This window comes from Tauraco erythrolophus, chromosome Z (assembly GCF_009769465.1).
Source record: "Tauraco erythrolophus isolate bTauEry1 chromosome Z, bTauEry1.pri, whole genome shotgun sequence".
Lineage (NCBI taxonomy): Eukaryota > Metazoa > Chordata > Aves > Musophagiformes > Musophagidae > Tauraco > Tauraco erythrolophus.
In genome coordinates, this window is record NC_141496.1 from 50538407 (window position 1) to 50556401 (window position 17995).

The following is a 17995-nucleotide window of genomic DNA, read 5'->3' on the forward strand; positions in this document are numbered from 1 at the left end:
AGTCCCAGCTGCTGAATGAAATGCACACACTAGAGCTTCATGCCTCCACAGCTGAGTATCCGATTGATATTGCCAGTGCTTTGGCACGCTTGCAAAACCTAATAACGTCTTTCCTAAAAGTCATGCTATCTTGGTGCCAACTGCGAGACAGACAGGCAGACTGAAAAGAGATCATCTTCCAAGGAAAACATGTGCATCTACAAGATTACAAGACGTATTTAATAATTTCCAAAGCAGTGGGAAGGAATGCAGATGGCAAAGAATGTCCTTAAGGACTACAGAGATGTTTTTCACCTGTAGGGAAAAAAAGTCTTTGTAGCCAAAGCTTGATTAGAGTTCAAGCTGGCCAGCACTGTGAAGGACAACAAAAAGGGCTTTTTAAAGTTTTAAAGTATGTTAACAGCAAAAGAAGGATCAGAGATAACGTTGGTCTGTTACTTGATGAGGCCAGTTACCTCACAAATAAGGACGCAGACAGAGCAGAGACATTTAATGCCTTCTTCACATCTATCTTCAATACTGATGACAGGCTCCAGGGAAGCCCTTTGTTGAAAGATAATGACTGGGGGAATGAATGATAAACACCCAATCAACTCTGGACTTGTTTGAGACTTGCTGCTCCAACTGGATGCACATAAATCTATTGGGCCTGATGGGATTCATCGCAGGGTACTGACAGAGCTGGCCGACGTCACTGCGAGACCACTGTCTGTTATTTTCAATGGTCTTGGGAGTCTGGAGGGGTCTCAGCTGACTGGAAGCTGGCAAATGTCCCAGTTTTCAAGAAGGGCAAGAAGGAAGACCCTGACCTTGGTAATCACAGGCCTGGCTCACTTTTGTGCCTGGTAAAGTTTCAGAGATGGTTATTCTGGGAGTTAATTGAAAAACACTTGAGAGACAATGCAGTCATTGATCACAGCCAGTACAGGTTCACAAGGGGAAAGCCCTGCTTAACCAACTTAATTTCTTTTTATGAGAAGGTCATCCATTTAGTTGACCAAGGGAAGCCAGTGGATGTGGTGTTTTTGGATTTTAGTAAAGCTTTTGGTAATATTTCTCACTGTATCCTCCTGGATAACCTGTCCAGCACACAGCTAGACAAGTCCACAAAACGTCAGGTGAGCAATTAGCTGATGGGTCAGGCTCAAAGAGTTACAGTAAATGGGGTTACATGAGGCTGGTGGCCAGTCACCAGTGGGGTTCCCCAGAGCTCAATTCTAGGGCCAGTGCTCTTCAATGTTTTTATAAACGATCTGGACGCAGGAATCAAATGCACATTAAGTAAGTTTGCTGATGATACTAAACTAGGAGGACCTGTGAACACCCTCGAGGGTAGAGGTGCCTTACAGAGAGATCTGGATAGACTCGAGAGCTGGGCAATCACCAACCATATGAAATTTAAGAAGAGCAAGTGCTGGATTTCTTCACCTGGGACAGGGTAATCCTGGTTATATGTACAAACTGGGGGACGAGAGGCTGAAGAGCAGCCCCACAGAAAGAGATCTGAGGGTTTGCATTGATGGCAAGTTGAATATGAGTCCAAAGTATGCCCTGGCAGCCAAAACGGCCGATCATGTCCTGAGGTGCATCAAACACAACACAAGATAGCTGGTCGAGGGAGGCGATTGTCCCACTCTACACTGCATTGGTGTGACCCCACCTCAAGTACTGTCTGCTGTTCTGGGCATCTCAATATAAGAAGGACATCAAACTTTAGAGTGTGTTCAGATAAGGGCAACCAAGATGCTGAAAGGCCTCAAGGGCAAGACTTATGAGGACAGGCTGAGGTCACTTGATTTGTTCAGCTTGGAGAAGAGAAGGCTGAGGGGTGACCTCATCACAGTCTACAGTTTCCTCAAGGGGGGGCAGTGGAGGGGGAGGTGCTGATCTCCTCTCTCTGGTGACCAGCAATAAGACATGAGAAAATGGAATGAAGTTACGTCAGGGGAAGTTCAAATTGGACATTGGAAAAAGGTTCTTCACCAAGAGAGTGGTCGGTCATTGAAACGGACTCCCCAGGGAAGGCGTATGGCATCAAGCCTGTCAAGAGTTCAAGGAGTGCCTGGATGAGCTTTTAGTCGTATGATCCACTTTTAGGTAGTCCTGTGTGGAGCAGGGAGTTGGACTCAATGATTCTTATGGGTCTCTTCCAACTTGAGATATTCTATGATTTCCTTTACAGAGCAAAGGAGTAGGAAACAAGGATGATCACCCTAATAGCAATTGCCCATTACCTAACAAGGTAAGATTAGCAATGCAGTTACATACAAGTGTATTTTAAATATCTCAAGACATAAACAACCAGAAAAAAAAAAACACCCACACATCAAGAATCATTGTGCTCATACAAGTAAATCTGCTTTACCCAGAATGACTGATGGTAACTTCCAGTACAGAGCAACCAGGTCTACCATTAAGACTGCAGAAAGTTATGAGCATCGTATCAGCCACAAGAGATCATCTACCAAACATTAACAAGATCCACATTAACCACGAATGAACTGATTATGATTTTTCTAAAGAGAAAAACATACAAGCTCTACTTCAAGGTCACTCAGGTGGTATTCAGACATGCTTACGATCTTTTGTTTACCTGCCTTCCAAGTAATGGAAGCACTTCTTTGATCACAGTCTGCGTAGTGCTATCCTTATTTACTCGCAGAGAAACATAAGCCATTCCCACCCTAGAGAGAAAAGAAATATTTATTTCAGGACGTTCATTTGACCGGTTCTGTGTGTATCTTTTTGATCTAAGTGACACATTCTCTATGGGGGTATGCAGAAATTTCTATGAGTTGAAGAAAGTTGTTCACCGAGGCTCAATGGCAGATGCAGTATCAGCCCCACAGACATGCAAAGACTTTCATCTCAAGGAACTGGTCACTATAATTGTAACACTGCAAATTAGTTTCTTCCTATACACAGAATTACCTGCAAGTCTTTTGTAAAATTTGGCAATGTAGTTAGTAAAACAAACAAATGTTTAAATTTTATCCCACTGCTCTTAAGAAACGAGTAAGTCACCAGCCAGTCTTGTTTCCACTGCTAAATATGCTTAAAATGTGTATTGTCTCAGTGGTAAATGGAAGAGACTTTTTTCTATATTTTTTTCCTCCTATTTTCACATCAGGACTCACACTGAATTCTTCCTACTTAATATCTCTTTCAAAAAACCATCAAGCTTTCAAGTGACGTGTATGTCATCATCTGTTTACAGATGCAGTTAATGTAAAGTTGTATCTTCTTGGACAAATGCAGGATAACAGAACTGCACAAGTTGTACAATATGTTCCGTGCATGTAAAGAAACCCATAAGCACGTTTCCAGACATGGAAATGAATAATATGCACATTGCTCATTCAGAAAAATAAACAGAAGAATCCTGAAATACAGAAGAAGAAACCACATTCTCCGTTCTACTTGGGCGACTTCAATGACTGAAACACACTGGGCTAGACTAGACAGGACAAACGTAGCCAAGCAGGATAACCTTGTGATAAGGGAGGAAAACACTCACTTCAGCCAGGCAGGATAAATTCTGATCACTTCCTCGTCCCTTGGTTTGGCTCTGATGATCCAAGCTTCAGGAACAGATTCTCGGAATACCGAGCCCAAGTTGCTGTCCTCTGCAGCATTGTTCCTGTTGATAACGTCATCAGACAGCAGCGCCTGCTGCGTAAAGGTCTGAAGCTCATACTCCTGCTGGTCATCATTTATGTAGTATGCCCTCAAAGCAGCCTCCTACAACACAGCAAGATAAATTAACATTTTCTTGAAAAGACACCGTTAATACCTGTATAGCCACAGACATTTATAAATACCTTACTTAAGAAACCAACCTTCGATGCATGTTTTAAGCACAAGACAGTGGATAAATAGCAAAGGTGAAAAACAAAACGAGCGAAGCTTTGAAAACAAACTTTAGTGGAAGATACAAAAAGAAAACTTGAGATATTGATAGATCTGAACACAGCTCACAGTATTTTTGTCAAGTGATGGTCATTTCAATTCCATAGATCAAACGTAAAAGTTCAGCACCAGTAAAGCTATACACACTGCATGTAAAATTTACTCCACAAGGAAAATGGTAAATTACAGTTGATTGTGCCCAGCTCTGCATGTTCAATCTTCTTGCACTAAGGGGATGCTGACAATTAGTGAGTTTCTCAGCCGGAAGGCTGCCCTGAACCCCACATCTGTGAAGAGGAAAGGTATGGGCTGTTTTTGGAAGATGCAAGCAGTCACAGGAATTTTACATCCATTATCGGCCCATGCCTGCAGCACCTCTGCTAACACAGATGCTGCAGTGAATACAGCCCAGTAAGTCACTTATGAGAACTGGTATTAATCTGCCCTGGTATTATAAGCAGCAGCCTGGTACAGTGTGCTTGAAATGCAAGTAGCACTCCTAAATAAACGTGTTTTCAGCACTGTAAACAATTTTCCTTGAAGATCCTTGACGTGCAGAACACTACAAACCACTTTCAAAACTCTTCTTGATTTTGAGCACAATATCAAGATAAAAGTCTTAATGAGCTATAGGTTTAAATTGTCAAAATTCTGATGTAATAAATTCTCCAGACTCCTGTGCTAAGACCTTTATGACTTTGAGTCCTCACCATGCTGAATTCTACTGTGCACCACCCCATACCTGCTCTGGGCTTCATTTCTGCACAGTATGGGGTCTCTGCCTAGCCCAGTAAATTGAGATCTGTACAGAACATTTGATTTAGTACTGACTCGTGTTTCCACCCCAGCACTGGAAAAGCAGGGGAGTGGCCACTATGCAATTGAAAATTCATTACTTTCACAGTCAAGGAGTGGAGGTAACTATGGTATGCTTCAGTCTTCAAAGCTGAGTAATTGAAGTGCAATAGTGGTGGCGGTCCAGCATAAATGCCAAACCACTAAATACTACAGAAGAGGAGGAAGATCTAAAGAGTTGATTACCCAGTATTGCTAACATCAGTAAAATTAGACTTCAGTGTCACATAGGGAAGGAGAATGACTGCATTAACATGCGATATGCTGTGGTCCCCATTATGCTATAGAGAGGTAGGCCACCACTTCTTCAGGTGCTCTAAAATAAGAGTACTAAATGAAGAAGTCAAATTACATTTTAATATTATAGCCCACTTACAGATTTTGTTGTTGCCGAGTTAGGTTTTTAAAACTGTTAGCTTTTGACTGTTGTAATATACAATCATATGCCCCTTTATCACACTGGAATATTGACCTTCACCAGGTATCTTACCACAACTTCTTCATTTTTTGCAATCCTTGGAACTGAAATCAGTCGAAATTGATTGCGTTTCACTGCATCATTCCCATCAAATATCTTTAATGTTTGTTTACCTGAATGAAAACAATTATTGTATTTCAATAACACACCCCTCAAATCATAAAACTACCTGAATAGGAAGCATACAATGGAACTATTAAAAACCTGCTTTTAACCCACTGAACTGTTTCATTCATCACAAGCTTTAAGGTTGAATCTTTTCATTTTTGTTTTGTTACTGTTAATTTAAAACGGATACAGGAAGAGTATTTAAGATATCATAGTTTTACACTGGCTTTTAATGTTTATATGTAACTATATTGGTTATGTTAATGTTATCACTACTTCATCCTCACTATTCAAGATGGCATTTATTATTGGTGAGTTCAACAACTTAAAAACAAAGACAGAGTGCAATCGCTCCCAAAGCACTGCCAGTTCTGAGAGCATCTTTCCAAAGTCAGTCCTTAAAGTACCTGGTAAACTGTACAGACAACAGCAAAAAACACAGGAACAACCGAAAAACTAGAAGAAAGAAGGTACAGCAAATGAACAACTACAACCCTTTGCTGTGTTTAATTTCACTAAAGCCTTATGGAATTCACGCTCAAACCATGGAGCACAAGTTGTTGTTTCACAGGCATCTCTGAAAGAGATGAAGAGTTAAGGATTTCAGGTTGACATTTCAAAAAGATGAGTTAAGGTTCAGTCTGGTACAGTCCACTGTATGACCAAGTCTTCCTCTTATTTAAGCAACTATTTTAAGAGCAATAGCAGATTGTAACCAAATTCTCATAGAACAGGCAGGTTTTGAGAGGCTTTAAAAACAAATTCACATTATCAGTCACACATGTGTGTCCTTACCGCCTATGGAAAGGAATCAGGTCAATCAATCCAGACCAAAAAGGAGATTCCAACAAGACAGACCTTATGACCTCTCCTGATCACACCTTTATTAAGAGACCTCATGAGCTGTTCAGTTTTGCAAGTTCTTTGATGTACTCCCCAGAGAGCTCGAAGAACCACATTAGTGAACTACCATTTGTCACAGAAAGATGAAAAAGGAAAGCTGGAACTGGAGGCGCTAAAAGCCAAACCATCCCTAACAGATAGCTGAGAAAAGGAAGCTAGAATCCCAGGCAGACGTGCATCATTGGGTATTTCAAAGCTGCAGCAACAAATTAAGAGGAAACACTGCAGTGAGTAACTGCTTTGTAAGGACACTTCATTGATGCTCTGCAAGACTTCTAGAGCCACCTGAAACTCAGGTACGCCATGTCTAATCCACCTATTCCTGTTTCAGTGTATATTCTGTCATTCCAATCAAAGGCAGACACTGAGCACAACTAAAGGTTCATCAGACCTAAAGCTTCATCCAATACTATGTTTGAAAGCAGGCTTTTTTTAAACAAGACTATAACCCTCAAAGAAAAATCCTGCTACTTTCATTCTCGTTACCTTTATTTCTCATTATTTTCAGATGCAACAGCTACTCTTTAGACTTCTTTTTCAATTTGGACTTGTCTACTTATTAAGGCCTTTCTTCATTAACAATTCCACACAATGTGTGTACAAGGACCTTCTCATTAGGTAACATAAAGATCTAATTACACAGCAAAACAATCACCAGTATAGCCTCCCATTCTACTCCAAACTCATCTTAGTCTCTCCTAGGACAGAAGTGGCTATGTTGATCGGCAGGTGCTTCAGCAGCAGCACTTCCCTTTACAGGAGAAGAAAACTGAGTGAGATCACTCCAGGAGCAATCACTTCCAACTCAGGATTTGGGCAGTAATTCAGTATAAAGCTTTAATCTTTTTGCATTTATGAAACTATGATAAACCATGCAGGAACAAGAAAATGTTTTATCTTGAGACCTTTAGAGGAGAGTAGGACTGAAGGTGGTCCATCCCACATGCATCGATGTTATAAACAGGAGTTATAGCCAGGAGTATGAGGAAAGCTCTCATACCCTTCTCTGGAAATGGGCATAGCTGGGCACCTCTCTGAAGCACCCGTACATGACTGCCCACAGCATGAGGCACAACCAGGAGAAACTGGAGGTCTGTGTGCCGTGCAGGGCTGCGATCTCATTGGGGTCGTGGAGAGCTGTTGTGACAGCTCACCCCATTGGTGTGCTACCATGGGTGGACACAGGCTGTTGAGGAATGACGGGCTATAATGGTGAGGAGGAGGAGGAGTTTCTATGAGTCCCTCTGATGTCAGGGCGGTGAGGACACTTGGAGCTCTGCCTTAGGATGGATGATGGAGACAGCAAGAGCTTATGTCTTATGGGTAGTGGATAAACCAGTGGATGGGTGACACGGTGGCTGTCTGTTACAAATGCCGTAATTGGGAAGATGTGGTAGATAAAGCAAGTGATGCTTTCTTCTGACAACTGCAAGAAGCCTCATATTTGCAGGCCCTGATCCTCACAGAGGATTTGTCCCTCCAGCAGGTATGGCAGTGGCTCAAGACAGCCAAACATTAGTAATCTAAGAGGTCTCTAGAATGTGTCAGAATTCTGTCATCGGCACAAGTGATGAGCTGATGAAGGAAGATGCTTTGCTGGACCCAGTTCTTACAAACAAGGAAGAACTGGTTGGGGATGTAAAGGCTGGGGACAGCCCTGGCTGCAGTGACTATGAACTGGTAGTGTTCGGGAGCGTGAAAGGAGAGGAATAAAGCAAACAGCAGTATCAACAAGCCAGGACTTCAGGAGAGCAGACTTTGGCCTTTTCAGGAACCTGCTTGGAAGACGCCCATAGGATACAGTCCTGGAGAGCAGAGCGGTCCAGGAGAAGCAGTGGATTTTCAAGGATTGCCTCCTCCAATGTCAAGAATGGCCTGCCCTAGCAATCGGGGAAAAAAAGCAAAAGGTCGTAGAAGCACTCATGGATGAACAAGGAGCTCCTGACTTAACTGTACCATAAAAGGAAGCACATGCACAAGAGACAGCAGAGCTGGGCGAAGCAGAAGGAATACAGAGACACTGTCCAAACATGCAGGGATGGGGACATGAAGGGCAACAAGAAAGGCTTCTGCAGGCACTTGATCAGCAAAAGGACAACTAGGGAAAATGTAAGCCTGCTGACGAATGGGAATGGGGGCCTGATCTTAAAGGACATGGAGAAGGCTGAGGCACTGATTGCCTTCTTTGCCTTGATCTCTACTGGTAAGATCAGTCATTGGCAATCCCAAGGCTCCTGAGACCAGTAGTAAAGTTGTTGCAAGACCACTGTCAATTATCTTGGAAAGGTCATGGTGGTTTGTGAGAGGTTCCTGAGGACTGGAAGAAAGCAAGTATCACCCTTACCTTCAGGAAAGGTGGGAAGGAGGATCTGAAGAACCACAGGCTGATCAGCCTGACCTTGATCTCTGGGAAGGTGATTGGGCAACAAATCCTGGAAACCATTTTTAAATGTATAAAAGGAGTGAGAGTATTCAGCATAGACCTATTAAGGGAAATCATGCTTAACCAACAAGGTAGCTTTCTATGATGAGACAGCTGGCTGGGCAGATAAGAGAAGAGCATTGGATGTTGGTTTTATTTACTTTAGTAAGGCTTTGACACTGTATCCCTTAACAGCCTCATAGACAAATGGATGAAGTACGGACTAGGTTAAGTGGAGAGAGAGGTGGACTGAAAACTGGCTGTGCTGCTGCACTCAAAGGGTTATGCACCAAAGCGTGAAGTCCAGCTATAGGCCAGTCACCAGTGGAGTACTGTTGCAACTTGATACTGGGGCCAGTATTGTTTAGCCTCTTAACTGATGACCTAGATGATGGGACAGAGTACACCCTCAGCACATTTGCAGAGGACACAAGACTGGGTTGACAGACCAGATGGGTGTGCTGACATTCAGAGGGACCTCAACAGGCTGGAGAAATAGGCCACCAGGAACCTCATTAAGTTCAAAACAGTGAAATGCCAAGCCCTGTACCTGGACAATAACCCAGGCAAGTTTGACAGAAATACCCTGGAGGTCCAGGTAGACACCAAGCTGACTGTAAATGAGCGACACGCCCTTAAAGGAAAGATGGCCAACAGCATCCTGGGCTTCGGTAGTAACAGCATTGCCAGCAGGTTGACCAAAATGATTATTCCCCTCTACTTAGCCTTGCTGAAACCTCATCAGGAGAGCTGTGCCCATTCCTGGGCTCTTCAGTACAAGATAGACAGGAGTGTACTGGATTGAATGCAGGGAGGGCCCATGAAGATGATGACAGGACTGAAGCATGTCTCAAATGAGGAGATGCTGAGAGAGCTGGGAGTGTTCATGCTGGAGAAAAAAAGATTGAGTGTTGTCTTATCCATGTGTACAAGTAATCAGTGGGAGAGTATAAAGGTGAAGAGACAAGAGGCAACTGGCACAAACTGAAACACAAGAAGTTACATTTAAACCTAAGAAAAAAACCCCACTTTTCTACTGTGAGACTGGAATAGGTTGTCCAGGGACAGTTGTGCAGTCTCCATCCTCAGAGGTATTCAAAACTCGACTGGACACAACCTTGAACAAATTGCTCTGATTGACTCTGCTTGAGCAAGGGGTTGGCCTAGATAATTTCCATACTGTCTACAACTTCAGCCATGCTATGACTGTGAACAGAAGCCTGTACAAGGGATGCTTGCACAACAAAAGAGAGAGAGAAAGAGAGATATGAACAGAATAAATAACACCATAGAATCCTAGAATAGTTTGGACTGGAAGGGAACTTCAAAGATCAGCTAGTCCAAACACCCTGCCATGGACATAGACATCTTCCACTAGATCAGGTTGATCAAAGCCGTGTTCAACCTGACCTTGAACACTTCCAATGATGGGGTATTCACAACTTCACTAAGTAACCTGTTCCAGCGTCTCACCACTCTCATTGTAAAAAATTTTGTCCTTATACCTAGTCTAGATCTAAACTCTAAATCTAGAATCTAAATTAAATCCCTTTTAGTTTAAAATCATCACCCCTTGTCCTATTGCTACAGGCTCTGCTAAAAAGTCTGTCTCCAGCTTTCTTACAAGCTCCCTTTCAGTACTGAAAGGCCACAACAAGGTCTCCCTGGAGCCTTCTCTTCTCCAGATTGAACAAGCCCAACTCTCTCAGCCTTTCTTCATAGAAGGGTGTTCCATCCCTCTGATCATTTTCATGGCCTTCCTCTGGACGCTCTCCAACAGGTTCATGTTTGTCTTCTACTGGGGTCCCCAGAGCTGAACGCAGTACTACAGCTGGGTCTCGCCAGAGCAGAGTAGAGGAGCAGAGCTACCTCCCTTAACCTGCTGGCCACGCTTCTTTTGATGTGCCCCAGGACTTGCCTGACCTTGATCTCTGGGAAAGTGATTGAGCAACTAATCCTGGAAACCATTTTTAAACATATCAAAGGAGTGAGAGTAGTCAGCACAGACCTATTAAGGGATTAAGGGAAATCATGCTTAACCAACAAGGTTGGCTTTCTGGGGTGCAAGCGCACATTGCCAGCTCATGTCCAATTTTTCATTCGGCAGTATTGCCAAGACCTTCACCGCAGGGCTCCTCTCAATCCCAACATCCTCCAGTTTGTATTGATACTTGGGATTATCCTGATCCAGGTGCAGGACCTTGCATTTGGCCTTGTTGAACTTCATGAGGTTCACATAAGCCCATTTCTTAATCCTGTCAAGGTCCCTCTAGATGGCACCCCTTCCCTCTAGCGAATCAACTGTATTACTCAGCTTGATGTCATCCACAAATTTACTGAGGGTTCACTCTATCCCACTACTTGTCATTGATGAAGATATTAAACCATACTTGTCCCAGTACGGACCACCCTTGAGGGACACCGCTTGCTACTGGTTTCTACTTGGACACTGAAGTGAAAGCACAAAGGGTTTAAGCAGGAAGCAAAAGAATCAAAATCCTAAATAAGAGTTAAATTGAAGAAGCAAAAAATTACTGACTTCCTAAATGGTACCTACAACGTGACAGATCTTTTCACTTCTGGTTTTGCAGGTTTATTTCTGGCTCCTGTCAAGAAGAATGAACTTTGGAAGAACAGCACTAATTTCTTCTTTCTTATATGACTATTTCTTAAGTACTCTCTTTAGAGTAGTTAGCTGAAACATTTTACAATATCGGTTTAAGAAAAATAATCACACAATTTCCACGTGAGGCACATTTTTTACAGCAATGGAGAGTAAATTATTCTACTGGAGTAGAGAGCTCGGGATATAGGATATGATACACTGGGACTTATCAAGTTTTTTTTTTTTTAAATAAAGTAGTATTACCAGGTGGATTTTGCTATTCAGTTTCCCCATTATCAACTTGGTAGTTGTCTGTTATCAATTTTTTTTAGTCACAATATAAGGAGCATTTACATATCAGAAACTCTCACTTCTAAAACATTCTTGAAACTCTGTTGCCATTGCATTGATACTATAGCACACATCGGAAAGTGGCTCACTCCTTTAAACCCTGCTGAATTAATGTCAGAATGAGTGACATTCTTTTAGAAATATATTTCTGTCAGTAATCTCCATGGTGACTTTAGCATACACAAATTTTAACCAAAAGACACTCTGTGTCCTGGGTGACCTTTTTTAGGGCTAACACAGCTTGAGAAAACACAGCAAACACTGGTTACTGACAGCACAGCCAACGTTCTGAGTATGAACTTCCATAACATTATCAAAATCTCTACTGTTTTCTCTAGCAATCCAGAGGGTAGACAACCATCTGAGAATAAAAACATTCATCCAAGTTTTAGTACTTGTTTTCATTCCAACTGCCTTCATAGTCTGCTCTCGTTAGATACTAGCTGGCCTGAGAAAATCCCCAGCAATTTTAACTGGAGATTTTTTATGAGCTTTCCACTTCTTAAGACCAGCCACATGTTTCAAAAAGTTGGCTTGACTCTTAAAATAAACTGGTTTGCAAGGAGGAGTTGAGATCTACAGACCAGCAGTAATGTCCTAAGCTCAAGTATACGTTCCTTAGACAAATACAACATATGCTCAGTCCTGCTTTTCTTAAAGTAATCTGGTTATCCATCATACAAAACAAGCTCAATTTATCAGTGAAAACTCATGTTTAACTTCGTCAATGTCCTCCTCACCGGGGTCACTTTTACTGTAACCTGATGAAAGATGGCTTTCTTGCACATGAGCTTCTGGGGACACATCAATAAAAGAACAAGCAGTTACTTATTTGACCACAATTTATCATTCAGAAAAACACTTCCCAACTAATTCAAGCGTACACCCACAACGTGAAAGTTAAGGGGTGTCTTACGCCAGTCTGATTTGTATAACTAGCCTTGGAAAGAATCATAGAATCATCATCTGGTTAGAAGAGACCCTCAAGATCATCAAGTCCAACCATTCACCCTGCACCTTCAGGGTCCCTAAACCATGTTAGAAGCTCAATACGAGCTGGCAATGTGCTCTTGCAGCCCAGAAGGCCAACCGCACCCTGGGCTGCATCAAGAGGAGCGTGGCCAGCAGGTCGAGAGAGGTGATTCTCCCCCTCTACTCTGCCCTTGTGAGACCTCACTGCCGAACGTCTTTTATCTTCTCCTGTTGGATCAGACTACATAGTAGCAGAACCTCCTCCTAAAAAACACATTACTTTTTGTCTTATCATGGGATACTGAGCTAAAAAACCCTGTTCTTCATGCTTATGCTTTACAAGGGGAAAAACAACTACAAAAAGGTCAACTCCAGGCATAATTCACCAAACTACGGAATGTGATTTGGGAGGCTAAGATACCAAGTTTTCCTGGGAAAAGGATAAAACAGCATTTGATGAGTCCAAAGTTCAGGTCCTTTGACTTCCAAATCCCCACAGACAGGACGTAGCTTCTGAAAAGACTTATGTGCGGCTTGTGGCAGGGATAGGAAAATTATGTATTCTTGAATGTTTTTGCCACAGAAGCAAGCCAGAGGCCTACACCAAACATATTGGTGGAATTCACTCTTAAAAGTCTAAATTCTAGCAACACTGCTTACCAAGAACCATCCTTCTCAAAAAACCTTGTGCTATTCACACGCTTTCTGCTCTCCTTCTCTAGCCACTACTACTTCAAATTACATCAGTGTGATTGGCAAATTTTGGTTTATTTCAGTACTATCTTTCACAACCTACAATGCAGCAATAAAGTAGGTGAGAATTGTGTATTTTTTCTTTTATTGAAGAGAGATTTTTCAGAATCTCAGATTCTTCCTTTCTCCAGCTGTTCCTCTTCCAGGAGAGCCACTTGCAGGTGTGTCACTTCTCTGAATTTCTTTTCATGACCAGCTAAAATCCCCCTAGTACCAAAACAGTTCTGAAGCACAAAGCTGTGTAAATAGCCATCCTCTTATACTGGTAGCCACTTCTTCACCTGTCTCCTTCAGGGTGGTTTTTAGAACTTCTCCAAGCATCTGTTGTATGTATCACCACTTGTCTTGTTTCACTTGCTTCTCCTTCTAGCTTTAGGTGTCCAAATCCATTTAAATCATGTTTCAGAGGAACATGTGACATGCTTAGTTATCTGTAAATGGTTTTAACAGAGTGCAGTGACCCTTTTTACAAAGGCTGAACATATTCCTAAGTATCTGTACAGGAAAAAGTGCTCAAATCCACAGATGCTGTCTTTGCTTCTTACTGAAAACAGTTCGTTCCTGCTTGCAGAATTACAGTCAAGGTCTCCTTGAAGCCGTCAGCACATTTGGCACAAGACACAAGCAAGCACTAAGCCAATGACTTGGGTCTATCTAATACAAGAACATTTTATCTTCCTTACTTGGCAGGTGAACAGCTACCTGAGCAGACCACTGCCTGGCAAAAGTATGTTTGCTGACAGCACCACAGCCCCCATTTCTCTCTTCAGTCCGATTCCTCTAAAATCTCCTTCAGACAGATCTTCTCTTCACAGTGGCATTTTGTGCTGCGGAAGATGGGCACACACTGAAGCAGACAATTCACATGCAGCCAGTGGGTGCTGAGTGACGCTCACAGGGCAGACAGTCTCCCAGGTCAGGGCTCTTCACGTGTCCCTGTCTGACAAATGGGTCACACACACATATGGACAGATAGTCTGAGCCCTCAAAACACCTCCTGAAACATGCCTGTACACATCTCCAGTGGGCTGCTACGAAGAAACTGTACTCAAGCATCAAGACTAGCAGGTTGTTAAAGCAAAGAGAATGCATAATCGCAGAAACAACCCAAAAAGTATGGATCTCTACATCATTCTTATAGTTAATTTTTTAATCTGGTAAGCCTTGTCGTGATAATCCCTAAAGCAGGGAAAAAATTAACACTAGCTAATAACATTTGTGAATATCTCTCCGTAGCCTGCTGGCAATGCTCCTACAGAACCACAGGAAGATTTTTTCAATCTTTCTTCTTGAAGAGATTTTCCATAAAACCAGGAAGTAGAGAAGAAGAGGTGCTTGCCTTCCCTGAAACAGACACCTAAAGCAGCCAACATTTTGACTACCAACTAGTAAGAGACATCAAGGATGAGGGGGAAAGGGATTCAAGGAACAAGAGTGGGACAGGCAGACTGAAAGGGAACAAGACAAACAGGCAGCAATACTGGGGAGTAAATGATGTGCTTGGGGAAGGAGGGGAGTTGGGAGAGACAAGCTGGGAAAGACCACAAAACACAACTTGGTAGGAAGTGAGAACAACAGTGGGCAATATCAAGTGTCAGGAAAGGCAGACAAAGGAGGCTGAGGGAAGGAGAGGAAAGGAAGACATGCGCAATGGTGAAAGTGAAGCAAAAGAAAAGATTTTTCAGAACAGTCATTTTTCTTTTCCCAGTAGTTACACACAATTCAGCCAAGAAAAGTAAATATAGAACCACTTCCAGCACTTAAGCCACTCACTCATTAACATAGTTGAGCATAATCGTAATTTTCAAAATATCTTCAAATTCAGGTGAAGCAAACAGTCTTGGGGGAAAAAACCCACATGTTCAGCAAAACACCAGGTATAGCAATTCAACTTGTAAATGAGTATCTCTTGGAGTAACACTGAACAGAAGCTTCTGTGAGGAAAGAAGCTGAAGACATGGAGAAGCAACGTATCTCAACCACTATCTATGATGGATAAGCTTTAAAATAAATAAAAGCTGCCTAGACCTCACTATACAGTAGCCAAGTACCTTCAGTTTGTATTGATTCCTGGTGAGCAAATAGGGCAGAATCTAAGGTCTTTTCATGTTCCCAGATCCCTGCATATTGACACACAAGTAAGAGCTCTTAACTCATTTTTTGTTTCAGGAATTACTGAGATAGCTCCTCTGGGATTAATTTGTTGCATATATAGAACAAATCAACTTTTTTTTTTTTCTTTTTCCCTACCACCAAGTCTTCATATTACCATGAAATAATAGGAATGATTTCCAAAAGTTTGCCTTTGACTTCTCAATCTTGACAGATTACATCTGTGGGTGCATCTTAGTCAAGACCAATTAATTCTGTCTCCAGGAAAACAAGAATAATCTGTGCTGGTTAAAATCTAGTCCAACATCCCATCTCAGAAAGGACAGACAACACACACCTCTGAGAGGCAGCCCTAAGGAGCACTTTGAATCCTCTTCTTTACCTCCACTCTCAGCTAGCTGAGGTCTGTCAATACAGAGCAGTTTTATCAGTTATATATTTCCTGAATGACTAATGATTACTTTAGAATGAAAATGGACTTTAGGGCTCAACTCCTTCCTCATGCAATGCTACACTAATGAAAGTATCCACATGATGCTTATCCTACTATCTCTATATTATGCAGTTCTCAAGTTCATCAATCACTGTGTAGACAAGTCCTCAGAAGCTGGCTCACGTTCTCAGGCGCAAGGACTTATAGCCCTTTTCCATCCTGCTCTAAGTCTGTTAAATCTACCATCTCAGAAAGCATAGTGTTGTTTTCATGGTCAGGCTAATTTCATGGTTGATTTAACATATTTAATCTCCCAAAATTAAGCTTTAAATATTTTAACATTACATTTCACTCAACAAGCCTACTACAACAGCAGAGAAACAAAAGAGAATGCAGACCACTAATTCAAATTTTCTTCCAGCATTAATCTGCAGACTTTGCATTCTTTCCTATTGGCTTCTTTCCTATGGAAAAGCTTGTCTTTACCAGAGAATATTATTCAATTTGTTCTGACTTGTTTTCACTGTTTTTAAAAATATGCATCCGTAAAACACGGAGAGCTGGAATTAAGAAAAGCTACAATATTCTAGAATATAATTCAGTTCAGACACTCCTGAGGGACAGCATGGTAACATCCCAAAAGATGAGGCAGATATACTGAGTCAACACACAGAAGCTAATGAGCAGCTCAATCTTGACCCATATCACACAAATGGTATTGCCTAGAGATGGGTGGAAGAGGTCCAGCATGCTATAACCATGCCTCTATCATGTTTAATCTGCTATGTTATGACTCCCCATGCACAGAGGGACAATGGCTGGCAAGTGAACCCAAATAACTCTCTCAGAGAAGTTATCAGAGAAAGCATGCTCTGCCCTGATGCAAGGCCATCAGCCCCATGAGCTGGGGTGACACTCAGCAGGTACATCTGCAGAAGAAGCTCCGTGGGTCACGTTACTGACTGAGGAGGTCACTCAGGGTGTAGAGCAGTATGAGATGCATGGGAAGAGCATTCTGGGATTGTACAAGAGTTGTTACAGGATATTTAGGGGAGGAACCAAAGGTGATAGAAGGGAGGGATCAAGGCAGTTTGGGGAGGAACAAGTACAGGAAAATGGATAAAGAAGAAGCTGGTCACACGTAAAGAGGTTGCCTGTTGGTGCACCTGCCTGGCCATGCCCTGCACCTGATCAGCACAGTTTGCCCTGTCTTCTGCCTAAATGCTGTTTCTAACTCTTTTTTGAGTGTGGTTTCCATTCTTCTGCATGCATGTATACATATGGATATGTATATGCTATGATATGGATATGCTGAGTGCAGCAACGGAAGCAGGACCGCAGGTCACTGTGACCCATGCATCTGTGGTGCCAGCAACCAGAGTGACAGCTGTTGTGTGAGCACCAGCAAACACCAGGCTGGACTCACTGGCCTGCAAGGTAAGCGTGCGTGCATCTCTGAGTGAGATACCTGGCAGAGATGACTACTGCAGGGACCAGGAGGTCCAGCATGACTGCTGGAGAGACCGTGGGGGCTAGGGGTCCACCAAGAGATGTTGGGGGAACAGGTGTGTGCGCATATATGCATGCACACACACACACACGTGCACAAAGCCACGCATACATGTACATATATACATATATATGTATCAGAATACATACATGTATACACACGCACACACACTCTTTCACTAACAGACCTTCACCCTGCTTAGCCACAGAGGGGACAGGATGCTCCTGCAGCTTCACCTCTACTAGGGTACCAGATTTGGAGACCTCTAACACCATTAAACTAAAGCTTTCAAACATTTAATTTTTTTTGTGTATGTGTGAATGCTTTGTTTAAAGAGACATTATAATCAACTCCCTACCTGCTGAGCTTTCTAAACCATAGCAAAGTTACTGGGCTTTACATTGTTTTCTGTTTTGCGAAAATGTATTAAGAGGAAGCAAATCATTTAGCCACTGTTCTCTTTAAAACACAAGTAACAATTCTTCACATGAGGCTTGAAAATGTACCATCTACTGCTGCTTTCTCCAGTCCACAGGCCAAAACTGTGTATGAATACAAGACATACTAAAGTTTGTATCCTGCCC

The 17995-nt window shown here is 42.3% G+C and overlaps 1 protein-coding gene across 1 annotated transcript in view; it reads right to left on the reverse strand.

Moving 5' to 3' along the window:
• Positions 1 to 17995, reverse strand: part of DGKQ (diacylglycerol kinase theta) — a 105268-nt gene that overhangs the window by 31610 nt on the left and 55663 nt on the right. The window contains exons 8-10 of the mRNA XM_086629020.1: positions 5255 to 5355; positions 3518 to 3741; positions 2594 to 2684 (exon numbers count right to left, since the gene is read on the reverse strand). Of these exons, the coding sequence (XP_086485146.1) occupies positions 2594 to 2684; positions 3518 to 3741; positions 5255 to 5355 (416 nt within the window). The remainder of the gene's footprint in view (positions 1 to 2593; positions 2685 to 3517; positions 3742 to 5254; positions 5356 to 17995) is intronic.